Source organism: Scyliorhinus canicula, chromosome 1 (genome assembly GCF_902713615.1).
Source record: "Scyliorhinus canicula chromosome 1, sScyCan1.1, whole genome shotgun sequence".
In the NCBI taxonomy this organism is placed as follows: Eukaryota; Metazoa; Chordata; class Chondrichthyes; order Carcharhiniformes; family Scyliorhinidae; genus Scyliorhinus; species Scyliorhinus canicula.
Genome location: NC_052146.1, coordinates 107486742 through 107502516, shown reverse-complemented (window position 1 = coordinate 107502516; position 15775 = coordinate 107486742). Strand labels below are relative to the sequence as shown.

Below are 15775 nucleotides of genomic sequence, written 5' to 3'. Positions count from 1 at the left end.
GAGGCTGGAATTGAACCCGGGTCCCTGGAGCTGTGAATCAGAAGTGCTAACCACTATGCCACCATGTCACCCCATGGAAGACAGTCTTCCTTCCTCCCTGAAAACGTCAGGTTTTTAAAACTCAAAATTTACCCTGGTCTTTACTTTCCAGTTAATCTTCTATGCTTTTCAACCTTTTTTTCTTAAATTTAGAATAACCAATTAATTTTTTCCAATTAAGGGGCAATTTAGCGTGGCCAATTCACCTACCCTGCATATCTTTGGGTTGTGGGGGCAAAACCCACGCAAACACGGGGAGAATGTGCAAACTCCACACGGACAGTGACCCAGAGCCGGGATCAAACCTGGGACCTCGGCACCGTGAGGCAACAGGGCTTACCCACTGAGCCACGTGCTGCCAATGCTTTTCAATCATGATGATATATATATTTTTTTAATCATGATGATATTTTGCACTATGACCTTTGACTGATCACTGAGGCTTCTCTGTATCAAAGAGCATAGCCCTTTTACATGAAAGAAAAATCTTAACATCCATCATTATGTTTTTTGCCAACAAATGCCGCGATCAAGCCTGCAACTGAAGAAAATAACTAAGGAACAGATGGTATGGGAGCACTGCATAAGGGGCGCAGGAAAGAGAAATCACGTAATGAATCACACGTCCAAAAGATTTCTTCTGTTATACTGGTTTCAGTGAATATCAATGATATGTGAAGGAGAACTTTATACAAAGAGTTAGAAGTACATTATCTCTGGTAGGTAATCTCAGTTCCAGTTACCAGGCCTCTACAGTTGAAAGCCACATTCAAATGTGATTAAATTTATCTTATAAAGAAATTTGAATTTGATGAAACCAGTCTCAGCATCATTTTCATGATACCATTCAATGGGGCAAATGAGGTTCGAGTGGCCAGTCTGTTACTTATGTGCATGTACCATGTGTTTGTAATATATCAACATATCAACAACGTGTGCACACAGATTATGTAATAATACATATGGAACTGTCCAGAATTTGAATCCCAATAATTACGCAGCCACTTTATTAAAAGGTCATACACTGTCTTTGTGAGGGATTGCAAATAACTTTTTAAAAATAAATTTAGAGTACCCAATTCATTTTTCCAATTAAGGGGCAATTTAGCGTGGCCAATCCACCTACCCTGCACATTTTTGGGTTGTGTGGGTGAAATCCACACAAACATGGGGAGAATGTGCAAACTCCACACGGACAGTGACCCAGAGCTGGGATTGAATCTGGGACCTCGGCGCCGTGAGGCCACAGTGCTAACCCACTGCGCCACCGTGCTGCCCACAAAAACTTTTTGTCTTACTGTATCATTGTATGGTGCACGGGTTTACACCATTGCCGCAGTTTTATGAATTTAGTAAAAATGGATTGAGCTGGCCCGTGCCGCAAATATGCCTGTGCTGGCAGACCTGAGGGCAGATTGAGTCAAATTTTATGACAGAAGAGCTTGCATTGTACAGACAACTGTCAGATTCAAAAGCTGCCCAGAAATTGTTGCCTTCAGCACATTTAATTGGTAAGCATAAAATCCAGAAAGGCAGCAATCTCTAAAGGAGTGAAGCTGACCAGGAAAGAGGAAGGGGTGGTAGTGATGGCAAGAGAAAAGTGGGTTGATTGTTTGCAATGACGTGGCAGATATGTGGGCAGTGTGATGCAGAAGGTTTGAAAGTCCTGTAGGTAGCATATCAAAGAGTTGTACTGCTCCTGTAGAGAAGCCTAATTTTTCTTCCCCCAAACCATGTGCCCTGTTTTTTATTTTATTCTTTCATAGGATGTGGTATTTCCTATCAAGGCCAGCTGCTGCTCGTCCCTAATTACCCTTGAACTGAGTGGCGTGTTGGGTCATTCCAGAGAGCAGCTAAGGGTCAACCACATTGCTATGTGTTTGGAGTCACAAATAGACCAGACTGATGAGGAATTCCCCCCCTTCCAGGACATTAGTGAACCAGATGGGTTTTTTAAATGGTGCCAAGGTGGGATTTGAACCTACGTCCCTAAATGATTACCCTGGGCCTCTGGATTACTAGTCCAGTAACATTATCATGTTATGACACCCTGGGTCACTGCGTGGTCGATTCCAGCCCCAAAGGCCCAATGCAAGTGAATTAACCAATAATTAGCTTCAAAATTCCAATCTTAGGCCCTTGGCTACTCAATACTTACACTCATCAGATTTGTAAGTTGGAACACAATTACTGTTTGTTTATAACAGAAATAAAGATGAAATATGCAATAATTACAACAGAATAACGGCAAGCTAACCTACTACCCCCCCCCCCCCCCCCTTTATTGTCCTACCCTCTACCCACACACACAAGACTGATAAACACAGAGGGGTGGGATGAGGTAAAAATAATGAGGATTACAGTAAGAGTCCTTGCTTTCAATGTCAGGCTGTCCTCCCAGAATGCTGATTGATCGAAGCCATTGGTGTACAGTTGGTGATGGTCTTCTTGCAGCAACATTCATTCAGTACTCACAGGCAGCAGGATTTCTTCTGGAGAGACACTTTAGCCTTTACTAAACTGGGCTTTCAACTCAAAGGTCCACCTTTGAACCTACTTCTCTCTTATTTTTTCCAATGAAGGCACAATTTAGCGTGGCAAATCCACCTCACCTGCGCATCTTGTGGGGGTGAGACCCAGGTTAATAGATTCATAGATGTTTACACTTGGCCCATCATGTCCATGCCGGTCAACAAAGATCTGACGATGCTGATGCCATTTTTCAGCACTTAGCCCATAGCTCTGGAGATTACGGCAGCTCAAGTGAATCGTTAAATACTTCTTAAATGTTACAAGAGTTCCCGACTCAATTATCCTGTTAGGTAGTGAATTCCAGACTCCCACCACCCTCTGGGTGGAAAGGTTTCTCCTCAGCTCCCATCTTAGCTTCTACCTCTTACCTTAATTCTGTGCCCCCTGGTTACTGACCCCTCTACGAATGGAAAAAGTGCTTTCCTATCCACCCTATCTATGCCTTTCATAATGTTATACACCTCTGGAAGGTCCTGTCTCAATCTTTGCTGCCCAAGGAAACCAGCCCCAGCCTATCCAATCTTTCCTCCTAGCTCTGCCCCTCCAGCCCTATAAACATCCTGGTAAATCTCCTCTGCACCCTCTCCAGTGCAATTCCATATTGTGGCAACCAGAGCTGCATGCAGTACTCCAGTTCATAGAATCATAGAATTTACAGTGTAGAAGGAGGCCATTCGGCCCATCCTGTCTGCACCGGACTTTGGAAAGAGCGCCCTACTCAAGCCCATGCTTCTACCCTATCCCAGTATCCTAGTAACCCAGCCTAACCTTTTGGAGACCAAGGGGCAATTTATCATGGCCAATCCACCTAACCTGCATATCTTTGGACAGTGGGAGGAAACCGGAACACCCGGAGGAAACTCACACAGACACAGGAAGAAAGTACAAATCCCACGCAGACGGTCACCCGAGGCCGAGATTGAACCGGGACCCTGAAGGTGTAGCAGTGCTAACCACTGTGCCATTGTGCCGCCCACGTCATAATGAGCATTTTATTGAGTTCCAGCATGACCTCCCTGCTCTTGTATTCTATGACTCGGCTCATCAAGGCAAGTATCTTGTAAGCCTTCTTAACCACTTTATCTACCTGCCCTGTCACTCTCAGGGATCAGTGGATATTCACTCCAAGGTCTTCAGTACATCAAGGGTTAGGCTAGGGCAGTTGCATGCTCCTCTTGTAGGATGTAGGTGGTGAGGGACACCACTGGTGTCCCCACTGACTACACCTGTGGGAAGTGCACCCAACTCCAGCTCCTCAAAGACCGCATTAGGGAACTGGAGCTGGATGAACTTTGGATCATCCGGGAGGCAGAGGGGATGAGAGAGAGGAGTTACAGGGAGGTAGCCACACCCAAGGTGCAGGACAAGAGTAGCTGGGTTACAGTCAGGGAAAGGAAAAGGAATGGGCAGACAGTGCAGGGAACCACCGTGGCCGTTCCCCTTCAAAGCAAGTATGCCATTTTGGATGCTGTTGGGGGGAATGACCTACCGGGGGAAGGCCATGGAAGCCAGGTCTCTGGCATTGAGCCTAGCTCTGTGGCTCAGAAGGGAAGGGGGAGAATAGAAAAGCAATAGTGATAGGAGACTCAATGGCTAGGGGAACGGATAGGAGATTCTGTGGTCGCGATGGAGACTCCCAGAAGATATGTTGCTTCCCAGGTGCCAAGGTCAGGGATGCCTCGGATCGAGTCTACAGGTTTCTTGAGGGGGAGGGGCAGCAACCAGAAGTCGTGGTGCACATAAGCACCAACGGCATAGCTAAGAAAAGGGATGAGGATCTAAAAAGTGATTTTAAGGAGTTAGGTTGGAATCTAAAGAGCAGGACCAGTAGAGTGGTAATCTCAGGATTACTACTGGTGCCAGTGCAAGTGAGGCAAGGAACAGAAAGCGAGTGCAGCTGAACACGTGGCTACAGGGCTGGTGCAGGAGGGAAAGCTTGAGATATGTGGATCATTGGTATACCTTCTGGGGAAGGTGGGACCTGTATATGAAGGACGGATTGCACCTAAACTGGAGGGGTACCAATATCCTGGGTGGGAGCTATAGCTCTTCGGGAGTGTTTAAACTAGTTTGGTAGGGGGGTGGGAACCAGTGCTATGGACCAGAGGATAGGGTAGCAGAAATAGTATGCAGCAAGTCTGTGAGGAAGGATAGACAGTTGATAGGGCAAAGTTGCACTCAGTGGAATGGGTTAAAGTGTGTCTGTTTCAATGCAAGGAATGTCAGGAATAAGGAAGATGAACTTAGAGCATGGATCAGTACTTGGAACTATAATGTTGTGGCCATTATGGAGACAAGGATTTCACAGGGTCAAGAATGGTTGTTAGATGTTCCGGGGTTCAGATGTTTTAAGAAGAATAGGGGGGGAGGTAAAAGAAGAGGGGGAGTTGCACTATTAATTAGAGAGTGCATCACAACTGCAGAAAAGGAGGTAGTCGAGGAGGGTTTGTCTACTTAGTCAGTGTGGGTGGAAGTCAGAAACAAGAAAGGTGCAGTCACTTTATTGGGAATTTTCAATAGACCACCCAATAGCAGCAGAGAGATGGAGGAAAAGATTGTGCGGCAGATCTTGGAAAGGTGCAGAAGTACCAGACTTGTTGTCATGGGTGACTTCAACTTCCCTAATATTGACTGGAACCTCCTTACTGCAAATTGTTTGGATGGAGCAGAGTTTGTCAGGTGTGTACAGGAAGGATACCTTTTTTTTAAATTTAGAGCACACAAATATTTTTTCCAATTAAGGGGCAATTTGTAACGTGGCCAATTCACCTATCCTGCACATCTTTGAGTTGTAGGGGTGAAACCCACGGAGACACGGGGAGAATGTGCAAACTCAACATGGACAGTGACCCAGGGCTGGGATTTGAACCCGGGTCCTCAGCGCCATAGGCAGCAATGCTAACTACTGTGCCACCATGCTGCCCCTACAGGAAGGATTCCTGACTCAATATGTAGATAGGCCGACGAGGGGGAGGCCATATTGGATTTGGTGCTTGGCAACAAACTAGGCCAGGTGTCAGATGTCTCGATGGGAGAGCATTTAGGTGACAGTGACCAAACTCCTTAACTTTTATCATAGTCATGGAGAGGGATAGGAACAGACAGTATGGGAAGGTATTTAATTGTGGGAGGGGAAATTATACTGCTATTAGACAGGAGCTGAGGAGCATAAAGTGGGAACAGTTGTTCTTGGGGAAATACACAACAGTAATGTGGGGTTGTTTAAGGAGCACTTGCCGCAAGTGCTGGCTAGTTTTGTCCCACTGAGACGAGGTAAGAACGGTAAGGTGAAGGAGCCTTGGATGACAAGAGAAGTGGAGCTTCTAGTCAAGAGGAAGAAGGAAGCTTACATAAAGTTGAGGAAGCAAGGATCTGGTACGGCTTGAGAGGGTTACAAGGTAGCCAGGAAGGAACTCAAAAATGGACTTAGGAGACCTAGAAGGGGGCATGGAAAACCCCAAGGCATTCGACACTTATGTGAGAAATAAGAGGATGGTCAGAGTGGGAGTAGCGCCGATCAGGGATAGTGGAGGGAACTTGTACCTCGAGTCTGAGGAGATAGGGGAGGCCCTAAATGAATATTTTGCTTCAGTATTCACGAGAGAGAGGGACCTTGTTGTTCATGAGAACAGCGTGAACCAGGTTAATAGACTCGAACAGGTTGATATTAAGAAGTGGTGGGTTAGCACAGCGGCGTCATGGCGCCAAGGTCCCAGGTTTGATCCCGGCTCTGGGTCACTGTCCGTGTGGAGTTTGCACATTTCCCCGTGTTTGCGTGGGTTGCGCCCCCTCAACCCAAAAATGTGCAAGCTAGGTGGATTGGCCATGCTCAATTGCCCCTTAATTGGAAAAAATGAATTGGGTATTCTAAATTTATTTTTTAAAAGAAAGGAGGACGTGCTGGAAATTTTGAAAAGCATTAGGATAGTTAAGTCCCCTGGGCCTGACGGGATATACCCAAGGTTACTACGGGAAGCGAGGGAGGAGATTGCTGCGCCGTTGGCGATGATCTTTGTGTCTTCACTCTCCACTGGAGTGCTACTGGATGATTGGAGGGAGGTGAATGTTGTTCCTCTGTTCAAGACAGGAAATGGGGAAATTCCTGGGAATTACAGACCAGTCAGTCTTGCGTCTGTGGTGAGCAAAATATTGGAAAGGATTCTGAGAGATAGGATTTATGATTATTTAGAAAAACATAGTTTGATTAAAGATAGTCAGCATGGCTTTGTGAGGGGCAGGTCATGCCTCACAAGCCTCATTGAATTCTTTGAGGGTGTGATGAGACACATTGATAAAACAGGCAGTGGATGTGGTGTATATGGATTTCAGTAAGGCATTTGATAATGTTCCCCTTAGTAGGCTCATTCAGAAAGTTAGGGGCAGCGGATACAGTAAAATTTGGCTGTCTGGATACAGAATTGCCTGACCGAAAGAAGACAGCGAGTGGTAGTGGATGGAAAGTATTCCGCCTGGAGGTCGGAGACCAGTGGTGTCCCGCAGGGATCTGTTCTGGGACCTCTGCTTTTGTGGTTTTTATAAATGACTTGGATGAGGAAGTGGAAGGGTGGATTAGTAAGTTTACTGATGACACCAAGGTTGGTGGAGTTGTAGATAGTGTCGAGGGCTGTTGCAGGTTACAACAGGACATTGACAGGATGCAGAGCTGGGCTGAGAAGTGGCAGATGGAGTTCAACCTTGATAAATGTGAAGTGATTCATTTTGGAAGGTCAAATTTGAATGCTGAATACAGGGTTAAGTGCAGGATTCTTGCAAGTGTGGAGGAACAGAGGGATCTTGGGTTCCACGTACATAGATCCCTCAAAGTTGCCGCCCAGGTTGATAGGGTTGTTAAGAAGGCGTATGGCGTGTTGGCTTTCATTAAAAGGGGGATTGAGTTTAAGAGCCGTGAGGTTTTGCTGCAGCTTTATAAACCTCTGGTTAGACCACATTTGGAATATTGTGTCCAGTTCTGGTCGCCTCATTATAGGAAGGATGTGGATGCTTTGGAGAGGGTGCAGAGGAGATTTACCAGGATGCTGCCTTGACTGGAGGGCATGTCTTATAAAGAAAGGTTGACGGAGCTAGGGCTTTTCTCACTGGAGCGAAGAAGGAAGAGAGGTGACTTGATAGAGGTGTACAAGGTGATGAGAGGCATGGATAGAGTGGATAGCCAGAGACTTTTCCCCAGGGCAGAAATGGCTGTCACGAGGGGACATAAGTAAAGTAGGTTCTTTACATAGAGAGTGGTGGGTGCATGGAATGCACTGCCAGCGGAGGTGGTGGAGTCAGAGTCATTAGGGACATGGGGATTTTACAGAAACATATACAATTATGAAGGGAGTAGATAAGATAGATGCGGGCAGGTTGTTTCCACTGGCGGGTGAAAGCTGAACTAGGGGACATAGCCTCAAAGTAAGGGGAAGTAGATTTTGGACTGAGGTTAGAAGGAACTTCTTCACCCAAAGGGTTGTGAATCTATATAATTCCTTGCCCAGTGAAGCAGTAGAGGCTCTTTCATTAAATGTTTTTAAGATAAAGATAAATAGTTTTTTGAAGAATAAAGGGATTAAGGATTATAGTTTTCGGGCCGGAAAGTGGAGCTGAGTCCACAAAAGATCAGCCATGATCTCATTGAATGGTGGAGCAGGCTCGAGGGGCCAGATGGCCTACTCCTGCTCCTAGTTCTTGTGTTCCTATGTTCCTTAATATATTTATACAATGTCTTGGGATTCTCCCTAATCCTACCTACATGCGTTTTTTCATGCCCCCCCTCTTTGTTATCCTAATTGCTTTTTTAAGTTCCCACTTACATTTTCTATATTCCATGAAGGACTCCATTGATTTGCTCCCTTTGTGTTTGCTAAAAGCCTCTCTTTTCTTTCTTATTAAGTCCTGAATATTCCTCCACATCCAGGGTCCTCTGGACTTGTTGTTCCCACATTTCATCTGAAAGGGAACATGTTGGGTCTGTACCATCCCCATTTTTTTTTTTGAAAGCCCCCCAATGCTCTGCTGCAGATTTCCCACAAGATGCTGTTCCCAGTCTACTTGGGCCAGATCCTTCCTTATTCTAATAAAATCAGGCTTCCCCCAATCCAAAACTGGATTTTGCAGACCATCTTTTTCCTTTTCTATAACAAACTTAAATTGTGCTATGTTGTGGTCACTATCACTAAAATGCTCCCCGTCTGGCTTTGCTCCCCAGAATTAATTCTCAGCACTGTGCCGTCCTTTGTTCGACCATCTACATATTGACATAACAATCTCTCCTGAATACATTACAACACATCTGCCCCTCTAAACCCTTTACACTATGATTATCCCAATTAATGTTGGCAAAGTCGAAATATAATTACCTTATTATTATTATTTTTAGCTACTTCAGTGAATTGCCTACACATCTGCTCCTCTATTGCCAGCAGACTGTTTGGGGGCCTTTAATTTTTTTTAAAATTGAGAGTACCCAATTCATTTTTTCCAATTAAGGGGCAATTTAGCGTGGCCAATTCTAGCCTGCACATCCTTTGGGTTGTTGGGGTGAAACGCACGCAAACACAGGGAGAACGTGCAAACTCCACATGGACAGTGACTCAGAGCCGGGATCGAACTGGGACCTCAGCGCCGTGAGGCAGCAGTACTAACCACTGCGCCACCATGCTGCCCTTTGGGGCCTTTAATCCACTCCCAGATTGTTCTTGCCGCCTTTTTATTCCTAAGATCTACCCATAAAGCCTGATTTGAAGACCCTTCCAAGATATCGGCTCCTCATTACCTTCTCAAAGCATTTGATTAAATTTGTCAAACATGACCTTTCCTTAACAATCAATGCTGATTATCCCTGAATACAGGTACTCAGTATCTATCCAAGGAGACAATATATAATGTCGCTCAGAACTTTTTCTAGTAACCTACCCACCACCGAAACTGGCCTATAATTTACCTCCTTTTTTTAAGATGACCGTAATAATAATTTTTATTATTGTCACAAATAGGCTTACATTAACACGGCAATGAAATTACTGTGAAAAGCCCCTAGTCGCCACACTCTGGCGGGTACACAGAGGGAGAATTCAGAATGTCCAATTTACCTAACAGCACGGCTTTCATGACTTTCGGAAGGAAACCGGAGCACCCGGAGGAAACCCACACAGACACGGAGAGAACATACAGACTCCATACAGTCAGTGACCCAGGCCGGGAATTGAACCTGGGATCCTGGTGTTGTGAAGCAACAGTGCTAACCACTGTGCTACCGTGCTGCCCATTGCTACCCATGAGGGGCAGGGAGAATATTTTTGTGGCATCACCACCACTATATGGACAGAGCCAGGATGTGAGTCTCAGTAGGGATGCAGTTACTGTTTTTCCGCCAAGTCCACCTCGCAAAAAGAGAAGTCAGGCTAGGCAATGTCCAAAAAATGCCTTTTCAATTTTTTGACTTTCCTTGTGGAAAGGGAGGAACGTTTCTTCATATCTCACAAAAACAGTTTAGACATCCTGACCTGGCCTCGCACTGCCAGCATCGGCATTCCAGAGTGCCAGGGATCAGTTCCTTCTGCCCCTCCTGCTACCTCATATCACACTCCCACCACCTGGCAGTTGTTTCTTGGGGTTTTTGATGGAAATGCAGAGGGGGCCAGGATTTGACAGCCAGCTTGGAGCCGTCCCATCCAATTCCTTCCCTGAGTTCAAATTAGAACCAGGACATTTTGGATATCTCTAGATGTGGTATTTTTGTATTCTCTTTATTTCTGCATGGTGAAACCTTAGACTATCTGATTTGCAAAGGAATTGACATTTCTCACATCTGGTTGTAACTGGCATCGGCTTTGGGTCCGACCTTTGTTTGTGTGGGTGACTTTAAAACATCAGATTACCTAATACAATGATGTATAGGACACTAGAAGTCTGAAATAAAAACATTGAATACTGTAAATACTCAGCAGGAGGGAGAAGCAGGGTTAATGCTTCATGTCAATGACCCTTCGACAGAATTTGAAACAAACCGAAATGTTAACTCTGTTTCTCTCTCCATCTTCACAGATGCTGCCACGCCTGCTGAGTGTTTCCAGCGTTTTCTGTTTTTATTTCAGATTGCCAGAATCCACAGGGTAAATACAGGTTGCTCTATTTGTTGTTAATTAGCATTCCCGAAAGGCTGCCTTTCGCTCAATTAACCCAGTGCTGTCGGCATGGGAGATCTCAAAAGGTACGTCTTCAGGTCGAGATTAATTGGCAGTTCCGTGCTGTGGTAGAGAAATATAGTTGGATGCCAATATGGATGTTTGAATAGTTGGCATCTCCACTTTCCCCTTGGAATACTACCTCATACTTTGGTGCAGTCTGTTGGAGTTCCTCCACTATGGCCTAATTTCTCATATAGTCCTAAATGGATCCTCGTTGATAGTGAGAATAGGTAGCATCCAAAGTGAACAGTTTGGCAGGATTGTAACGTTAAAACCTTTATGAGCAGAAAAAGCAGTACAATTTCCCCTTCAGGCCACCAAATGTTGAATCAGTAATAGTGCTTTCCCCCTTGGGCGTTTGATTGTGAATATGTGTGCCTGACCTCTCTTGGGGTTATGCAGAGGAGCCTGGAAACTTTTGCAAAGCCACAACTCAGAACTCCCACAAATCAGCCTTGCAGTTGTTCATCTTGATCAAGTAATGAAGCCAGGAGCAACAGGCTGAGGAAGCCAGTCAATGTATAAAACGGTTGCCGTCTCTTTATCTATTGTCCTACAGCTTTGAGTCACCCCCAAGTAATAGCCACCTTATGAATATGAATGGCCACTGTTCTCTGGATGTTGCATATTAAAAGCACCACTAGGTGATTGGTTCAAACTGTGACCAAAATAAAACCGTCAGTGCACAGGCAGATTAATTCTAATCATTAATCTGCTACTATCTGATATGTTCAATAATTGCGTCCCTGGTGAGCCTCAATCTATGGACACTGTTATTCGATTAGTGCCATCAGCAATGTGTTGATCATGTGATTATGCCTCTTGAATATTGTCTTCTCCAGAGAGCCCTCTGTCTTTGTGCCTGGACCTGTATCTTTGATCTCTTATCTGAAAGGATTGTAGCAGCCACAATAGTTGGGTTTTGGTAAAGAATACAATTGCAGTTCAGGGGCCACATGTGTGCAGCCAATTTAAGTGATTGGAAACCAGAATGTGGAATGTTTTAGTTTGGACATTTGCCTTCAGGTTACAGAGTTTAATCATTTTTATGGGGGGCGTTAAATCCATTGTCATGTTTATGTCAACCTCCCTCCAGAAGGAACAACTGACTTGATGCGTGCATCATTTGACCATTGGATCACTTAACAGCATTAGACCACTGGGCCAGCAGCATCGGGGAAATCAACCTCTTAAACCTTGCACCTGAAAGCTGGGGAATACCAATTCTCAAATGAATATTGAATATTTTTATTATACAAAAAATTCAATGTTTGTCGGCGATATTGCTCCTTGTGTACATGATCATATTGTTCATCAAATCACACAAATTATTTAATAAAAGCCATTTATTGTCAAGATAATATGAGGGTGGGATACAGTTATAAAGATAACGCATAAAATCAATTTGACATTGAAAACAAAAATCCAGTGTTAAACCAATTCTAATGATTTTCTATCTTGTCTTTTAGCTGCTGCAGATCTTCTGTTTCAAATAAAATTCTAATTCTCAGAAAGATGATGATTTGGAAGCACAAGAAAGTGAGTGTGCCCATGAATCATTTCAATTCTTCATCATGTATTCTTTTCCATCCATGCTGTTGTTGTGCTCTAGTTTAGTATGCAGGACTCATACGTGGGGACCATGTATTTTATGTTGATGAATGAATCTTCCCCTCCAAAGCGCTCAAATACCTCCAGGGTTTCATTTATAAGGTCTCCGACATTTTCTCGCTTTTGCTGACTGTAGTCAATTCCATCTCCAGAATTTACTGGGGAGTAAAAAAAAATGGATAATCAGTTCAGGGATCATCAGAATGTATCATATTTAATTACATTCCCTGCTCAAAGAATACTGTGCATTGGGTTTAGCGAAAACCCAACCGGAATAATTGGTTGCAGTAAAACAAGTTTGGGGACATGAAATAATGGCCGGCATTCTCCGGGCATTGGGATGCTCTTTACCTGCTGGCAGTGCACTCCCGCCCGCAGGTTTCCCGGTGGCGCGCCGAGGGGGGCCTGAGAATCTACCCAATATGCTTAAATTTTACATTTAGTTTGAGGGAGAGAAGAGCACGTCCAAGTCTAGCATTTTAAACTTAAATAAAGGCAATTATGAAGACATGAAAATGGAGCTAGTTAAAGAGAAATGGAAAATATGCTTCAGGGACAGATCAATAGAGTGGATTTTATCCTGCTTTGGAATGTATCTACTCTGTGTATTCTGGATATTTCAAAATACACAGAGTAGATACATTCCAAAGCAGGATAAAATCCAACGGGAGAGCCCGTTATCTGTGGTTAACTAGCAAAATTAAAAAGATTGTTAGACATAAATGAAAAGCATATATTTGTGCAAAGGTAAGTGGAAGGTTAGAAGATTAGAAAGAAGGCGCAATTCAAAGAAAAAGTTTCTAAATATGGTAGCAAGCGGAAACTGTCACGAACTTCCCAGCACTCAACCTGGCAGTCCCACGTTAATTGGTCCACTTAAAGAGGCCCTACGGGCTTCACACTGCAAATCATGGCTCGCCAGGACTGCGCACAACAGCCCCCTGCTAACAAGGTACAACAGCACTTAAACTGCCCTTGCATAGACATAGACATAGACATAGGATTTACAGGGCAGAAGGAGGCCATTTGGCCCATCGAGTCTGCATCGACCTTGGAAAGAACACCCCACACCTCCACCCAATCCCCGTAACCCAGTAATCCCACCTAATCTTTTTTGGATACTAAGGGCAATTTATCATGGCCAATCCCCCTAACCTGCACATCTTTGGACTGTGGGAGGAAACCAGGGAACCCGGAGGAAATCCACGAAGACATGGAGAGAACGTGCAGAGTCCTCACAGACAGTGGCCCAAGCTGGGAATTGAACCTGGGGCCCTGGAGCTGTGAAGCAACTCTGCTATTCACTGTGCTACCGTGTTGCCCTATTGAGCTCACAGACATGGTGCCGAGACGACGGGCCCCACGATTCGGAGATGTAGATGTGGGGAGGCTCCTAGAGGCAGTCGAGGCCAGGTGAGATGTTCTGTTCCACTATGGGTCATGGAGGGTAAGCCACAAGGCAGTCAGTGTCGCCTGAGAGGAAGTGGCAGCGGCCGTTAGCTTGGCTAGCATGACCAGGAGGACCGGCACGCAGTGTTGCAAGAAGGTCAATGACCTACACTGGGCCGCATGGGTGAGTTGGCACCAGACCCCTTCCCCCCACATGGGAATGCACCTGGGTCCGCCCCCACCCAGCACCAAGCTGTGCCCTGGCCACCCTGCCATGAGAACACCTCAAAGGAGGGCTCCAAGGATGCCACCATAGATGCGCCTCAGCTATCATCCCCACCTTCTATCAGCACAGAGACACGTACCTCAGTGGACAACCAAAGTGTCAGGCTTCTGGGGCACATATTGGTGAGCACCACATTGTTGCAGATGCACATCAGGTGGAGGCAGGAGGGCCCAGGTGATACAGCAGTCAGAGGTCTACTGGCTTCCAGGACCCTGCTGGGTCCCAGTCAGATGCTGAGCCTCTGGAACAGGTTTACCTGATGCAGATGAGAGGATGCGGCCATGAGATTCAGAGGGGGATGTCGGTGACACTCCAACAGGTCCAAAGCATATTGGAAGGGTCCCAGAGGCTACAGATGCAGGAGATGCCGGCAATATGTGGCACTGAGGTCAACAGCAGTGCAGCAGTGGTGAGCCTGGTGCACGACATCAGCAGTATTAGTGGAGGCGTCCAAGGCGACTGCCAGTCGGTGAGGGCTTCGGTAGACTGGCCGACTCACTGAGGGACATACCCAGTACCAGGTGGACCTTGATGAGATGCTACGGACATGTCCCGGTCTCAGATGGAAATAGCAGAGGTGCTGCAGAGCTTGTCCCAGTCGCAGGTGAGCATTGCCGAGTCACTGCAGAGCGTGGCCCAATCACGGAGGAGCATTGACGAGACCGTCGACACCATGGTGCAGACACTGGGGTGCAGCCAGATGATGCTGGGACACCCAGGGCTCAATCCAGCCGCCCTTCCATCCTGAGATGAACGCCAGGGCTATATGGGCACCGATTGGGAGGAGGGGGTGCTGGTTATCAACCCGCACCTATCCCGTGGAGTAGCGACGGTGACCACCAGCTTCCCCAAGTTCCGCCCCTCTGACGACGCCCCTCCCACGGTTCGCACCGGGTACAGTGTGGCATGGCTGTGTATGTGCCGCCGGCATGTGCGTTGGGGCCTTCCGACACCACAGCCCCCAGAGGGCACACATGCCAGGATCATCGAGGGCCATGGGACGTGGTAAGCAGCTGCCGACATCTCTCATATGTATCCTGGGGAAACACCTAGAAGCAGCAGGAGAGCACGATAGGCTAAGCACATCGAGGATCACTGAGAGGGCATTGGGGGAGAGGGAGTAGGTAGGGGGTAAGTGGGTGGAGTGTGCATGGGGGAGGGGTGAAGGAGGGTGAGAGGGTGATGGGGAAATTGGGGCTGCACCATTGGGATCATGGGGCAATCGTGGACACTTATGTGAGATACAATATAAAACCTTCACCACAACTGGTAGGACGCCTCTGGCACTTTCCTCCACGATGCAGACCGACCACCAAACCCATGCCCTCGTCTCCCCAGACATGGGAGTCCTGGACCACCCGTAACCCCTCGGCACATCGCGTGCAGGTCTGGGCGGGCACTCAGCAGACGGGCAGGGGTCAGACCATGGCATAATTTGAGGAGCTCCTGCGCTGAGCTCTCTGCGGGTTATCATCACTGCCCTGCCCTTGGCAGTGACCCACTGACAGTGCCGACACAATCCCAGCAACCTGAATTGATGTAACACAGACTCTGCAAGGGTGGGAAAAGGGGAGGGGGATAGGGGATGTTAGCAAAGGTGGAGGGGCACAGAGAGATTACATAGAATTTACAGTGCAGAAGGAGGCCATTCGGCCCATCGAGTCTGCACCGGCTCCTGGAAAGAGCACCCCACCCAAGGTTAACACCTCCACCCTATCCCCATAACCCAGTA

At 46.4% G+C, this 15775-nt stretch overlaps 1 protein-coding gene across 5 annotated transcripts in view; it reads right to left on the bottom strand.

Annotated features, from left to right (window-relative positions):
* Positions 1–12088: 12088 nt before the first annotated feature.
* LOC119966005 (parkin coregulated gene protein homolog) overlaps positions 12089–15775 on the bottom strand; it is a 433653-nt gene continuing 429966 nt past the window's right edge. For all 5 annotated transcript variants that reach the window (XM_038797131.1, XM_038797122.1, XM_038797139.1 and 2 more), the window contains one exon: positions 12089–12526. Coding sequence is in view for 4 of the 5 variants with exons in the window: in XM_038797122.1 (XP_038653050.1) it covers positions 12366–12526 (161 nt within the window). In the remaining variant the exon portion in view is untranslated. The remainder of the gene's footprint in view (positions 12527–15775) is intronic.